At 36.7% G+C, this 5,413-nt stretch overlaps 1 protein-coding gene across 1 annotated transcript; it reads right to left on the minus strand.

The window, feature by feature from the left end:
- Positions 1-367: 367 nt before the first annotated feature.
- LOC133524640 (uncharacterized) lies at positions 368-1,155 on the minus strand. The gene has a single exon (XM_061860770.1). The coding sequence runs from the start codon at positions 1,071-1,073 to the stop codon at positions 390-392; it is 684 nt and encodes a 227-aa protein (XP_061716754.1). The 5' UTR covers positions 1,074-1,155; the 3' UTR covers positions 368-389.
- Positions 1,156-5,413: the final 4,258 nt, after the last annotated feature.

Below are 5,413 nucleotides of genomic sequence, written 5' to 3' on the forward strand. Positions count from 1 at the left end.
ATTTACAATGTAATCTGTATTATGAAATAATTAAATTTAATCTAATCATTCTTTATAAGACTTTGAGCTCAACAGTCTTGACCTTTTTCATCTCCAAATTTAATTTATAATTATCTATAGAGACTTTACATCTCTGTTATTTTGTAGTAATTACTAATCCAGTTCTACAAGAAGTTCACCTCTAATATTCCTTAGCTGTGCAATTACTAATTATTTATTTTTAAGATTATTGCAATCTAATGTTTACCAGGTATTGGCCATTGCATTTATAAAAAAAAATATGATTTTATTTCAGGCAAGCACCCATATAAAATAACGTGATACACAGAAAATTTACAATGTAAAATTACACAAAAGTGTAAAAAATAAAATACTACTACTACTACTACTTAATGGCGCAGCGACCCAAAATGAGTCTTGGCCTCCGACACGAGTACACGCCAGTTGTCTCGATCCTGCGCCATCTCCCGCCAGTTATCGGCCTGGAGATCGCGCAAGTCCGCTTCAACAGCATCGCCCCAGCGATATCTGGGACGTCCGATAGGCCTCCGCCCTACCGGGCGTCCCAGGTATGCCCTTTTAGCGCCGCGATCCTCCTCCATTCTCAAAACGTGGCCAAGCCAGCGGAGACGGTGAGCTTTTGTTTCGCCGACAATATTGGGTGTAGCCACAAGATCTTCAATCTCGACGTTTTTGCGGAGTCTAAGGCTGCCATCCTCTCTTCTCACAGGGCCCAGGATCTTTCGAAGTATTCTCCTTTCTGTCACCAGGAGTCTATTTTCTTCTTTAAGTGTTAGTGTCCAAGTCTCGCATCCGTACATGAGTATGGGCCGTATGACCGTCTTATATATACGTATTTTTATGTTCTTGCTCAGGAGTTTGGACACTAACACTTTATGAAGGGCGGCACTACATCGCAAGGCGTTCTGAACCCGGATGTCAATTTCCTCCTCACGAGTATTTGTGTCGGTGACGGTGCAGCCTAAGTATCTAAATTTGGTCACCCCTTTATATATGGTACCTCCAACATGAAGACCTTCTCTTTTGACGCGCGTGTTTTTATAGCGTTTCATGTGAAGATACTCTGACTTTTCATGGCTGATACTTAGTCCCACCTTTTTGACCTCGGTTTCCAGGACTGCAGCGGACTCGGCAACATCTAAATAAAATAACTGTAAAACAATTTTTTTTTTAATTACTTACAATTTAAAATTTATAAAATGTTGCTATGTATTTTCCATGTGAAGAGCCCTTGAGGCCTACTTGCAGAATAAATTTTTGAGTTTTGAATGGCGAGGTGTCTTCACTATTTCATATCGTGATCCTGGCTTTTGATACACTTTGCTAAAGAAACCTGGATTCCGCTCTTGGCCACCTGATCCCAAATAATTAGCACATCCAATAGAATTTACTAAATCTGTGGTTGTCATAACTTCAAGCTAGAAGAGAAAGTAGGCCGTATTGGGATTAGTTTGGATTCCTCACGATAGCGGGGTTGTATTGTTCAATTATCAGCAACCGGTACTATTAGTGAGAGCTTATCGCAATGTTTGTCAGATACATATTTCATCTTCTGCATTTTTTAATCCCTCATAGATACTTGAGAAATGCATTGGGTGGAAATGGATAATAAATAATAATAAAAAATATGATTTCATGGTTATATGCGCAAAGCACGACCGCTTATCTGGAGTAATAAAATCCATTTACAGGAAAACAAACAAACGCCAAACTGCCTCTCATAATTAAAGGAGTAGGTAATCAATACTTATCTTTTCAACACAGCCGCCAACTTTGCCTAAAGCTCGAGTAAATGCCCGAAAACGAAATTGAAATGAATGGCCCGAAGTTGTATCCTAATTAGACGTAGACGTACGAAGTTTATACGTCTCCTCAGAGTGTCGAAACGGGAGTTAAACTAAACTTGTTTACCTTTCCGCAGATCTGTTTATATGAAACTTGGCAAATACTGAGACGCCCGCGGGAGACTGGAATTTTGCTGAAAGTGTCATTATAGAAAGTTTGCGCATTGCTTTATTACTTCCTCTTGAGAACATTTAAAACCCCTACCTACGTAGGTACTTCGCCCTTTTCTCCGTAGGCGTAATAAGAAATTATATTAATTAACAAGACACTTGATGAGCGCATGGATGTTGTTTTGTTACATTTTCTCGTAACATTTTCTGTGTTCGTTGTGTGGTTACTCAAACACATTTGAATATTGTCTACATCACAGAAATTAGGTAGGAAGTTGTCTAGTCTAGACTGTAGGTATCTGTTTAACACATTCGTTGTTAGCCGTTTTACGGGATGATATTCAATAATTTTGCATATTTTTTCCGTTATTATGTTTATATATTAGTACTAATTTATACTTTCATCACGTATCACCGACATTTTGAGTGCCACATTAAACCCGGAAAAAGACTGGCTAAAATAGACACCAACCGCAACTTTCTCTTATCATACGTCAGTGACAAAAACATCTTTTAGCTGCACAAGTTATTCGAACTTCCCGCACTTGTTCTTTTTATCAATATGAACGTCTTGCATACTATGTAGAGCTGACATTCTTCCGGCAGACAACACTCACAATGTCCGGCTTTTCAACAGCATTTGTTACGTTATTGCAGTGTTTTTTATTTATTTCTACCTATGCACTATTCTATATATATCCTATGATCCGTAGAAAATATTGTAGGGTTATAAAGCTTAATTCGGTGGTTAAAAATATTACGATGAGGCGTATAAAGAGTCATGATTAACACCATATGATTCATATGAACCATATCAACTGGAACAAATCTTTGTTAGTCTGTTGACAAAATCATTACTTAACGTTGTTCAGAAATGGCAGTTATGTACTGTCCTCATCCAATAATAAATAAATAATAAATAAATAAATATTATAGGACATTATTACACAAATTGACTAAGTCCCACAGTAAGCTCAATAAGGCTTGTGTTGAGGGTACTTAGACAACGATATATATAATATATAAATATTTATAAATACTTAAATACATAGAAAACATACATGACTCAGGAACAAATATCCATTGCTCATCACACGAATAAATGCCCTTACCAGGATTTGAACCCGGGACCATCGGCTTCATAGGCAGGGTCACTACCCACTAGGCCAGACCGGTCGTCAATGTAGTAAGTAATTTGCTACTATAAGTTCTTTTAGTTTCATAACTAGAGACTGACGACCCCACAGTCAAACTCATTGTTGAGTTTTGTGGGATTACGACTATATTTTAAGAAAACCACTGCATTTTAATAAATTAAATTAAATAACGATAAATTCAAGACATGGGTGCTACAAGCTGCATGCTACTATCTGATTAGTTAGCCACGTTGTTGAATTAAAATTATCTTTACGCTTGTTTTATCTAGTCTATCTAATCCGCCTTACGTAACGAAATCCCGTGAAAACTGTATAAGCTACGCTTTGTTATCTCTTTTGTCAATCTTAATTTCTAATTAGCTTCTATTCAAACTTGAGCGGAGCCTGAATACTGTTTATCTTGAACTAACCCAAGTCTAATACCAATTTAATGCGGTAATAAAGACGTTTGCTTTCATGCACTTATTATGCTTTGAAGGTAAATACTGAATCTTGATACTATAAATTTTTTTATTAGAGAACTGACATCTCATTCTTAGCTTTCCATATTATTTCCGATTTGCGTCTTCATAAGTAGTTACTTAAATTAGTTAGTTTAGCAACTTTTGAAAACAGTTTTTTTTTTCTCACTTGTATTTTGTTTAGGTGTCTTGGTATATTCGGAATAAATATGACTTTCTTAAAACGTAGGTATCGTATAATTACTGTACTCGTATATGTATAAACCGGAGATTCACTCTCTCGTATATAAATAATAAATAAATAAAATAAAAAAGCTATTTATGAATGTATAAACCCATTACATGCCAAATTAAAAATTAAAGTTACAATTACAATTATTACCAGGAATTGATCCCTATACCATCGGCTTCATAGGCAGGGTCACTACCCACTAGGCCAGACAGGTCGTCAAATCTAATAATTCTCTACACGGTGTAACATGAGGAAACCGAAAGATTTGTATTCCTTAATTTTTAGGTTTTTAGGTTTAGATTTATATTTTTAAGAAGTGTATTCCTGATCACATGAGACTAAAATGTCATGTGTATAAACTTTTCTGGATACCGTCTAGTTTCAGAGTTAATAGTAAGTAAAAAAAAAAGTTTTTATTGTTACTTGGTGCAAAACGACTTTTTCGCGATGATGGCATTATGGGGAGTAGTCTAAATATCCTTATTGATAGATGTCAAAAAGTGACAAATAACCTTTGCAAAAATTCATTTTCAGTGCCAGTTTTACCATTAACTTTGTATATACATGTACAAATACATTCAAAAACTAAATAAAAAAAACATCATTTTTTTTTTGTTTGGCGAAATTTACTTACATGTATTAAAAAAGAAGGAAAAAATGTTACATTTATGTAACATTTTTTCCTTCTTTTGGCCTCAGAAGTGCGTGGTTAAAATCTTTCGGATTCCTCATGTTACACCGTGTATATGTAGAACAATTATATTGTAACAGATACTTTTGAACGCGATGTGTAGAGATATTTCGCTATTCAGAAAAGTATTCGAGGGTGGCATGTATACTTTTGGCGCATTGTTTCATCCGAAGCTCGAAAAAGACTTTCCTTGTCTAAATACTTAGCACGTTCATACTAGGGCTCGCGGTCGTGTCCGTGATTCGTGAACCCGTAGCCGTGCGCCCGGTTTCGTGATTCACGGCTACGGTTTTCTGGTCCGTTCCGCACGTGACATTCGGCTACGTGAAATTAGGGTACGTGAATCCGTGTAGATCTGTGTAGGCGTGATCACGGCTTCACGTATCTTAAGAACACGCCGGTTCGGTCCGCCCGCGACGTTGAGTGAAGATACGATGCGGTCTCTAAGAGCTACGAATAAATATTTATCATGAATTTTTTATTCATAGCTCTAATTCCGTTTCATTACTTTTCAATTAAAATTTATTTTCAATAGTAAGGCCTTTTAAATATTAATGAGTAATAAATGAAAAGAACCAAACATTAATTACAATGAATAGCTACTTTAATATATTTTTTTTTATACTACGTCGGTGGCAAACAAGCATACGGCCCGCCTGATGGTAAGCAGTCTCCGTAGCCTATGTACGCCTGCAACTCCAGAGGAGTTACATGCGCGTTGCCGACCCTAAACCCCCCCCCCCCCCCCCCTCGTTGAGCTCTGGCAACCTTACTCACCGGCAGGAACACAAACGAGTTGCTAAAATAATACAACAACACTGTGTGTCAGGAGACCAACTATGATGTCAGGAGTAACTAATGACAATGAATGTGAGTTCAAAATTCTAAACTGCTCC

Source organism: Cydia pomonella, chromosome 13, assembly GCF_033807575.1.
Source record: "Cydia pomonella isolate Wapato2018A chromosome 13, ilCydPomo1, whole genome shotgun sequence".
Classification (NCBI taxonomy): domain Eukaryota; kingdom Metazoa; phylum Arthropoda; class Insecta; order Lepidoptera; family Tortricidae; genus Cydia; species Cydia pomonella.

Coding starts and splice junctions, on each gene's coding strand:
- LOC133524640 (XM_061860770.1), bottom strand. CDS start 1,073: ATGAAACGCTATAAAAACACGCGCGTCAAAAGAGAAGGTCTTCATGTT.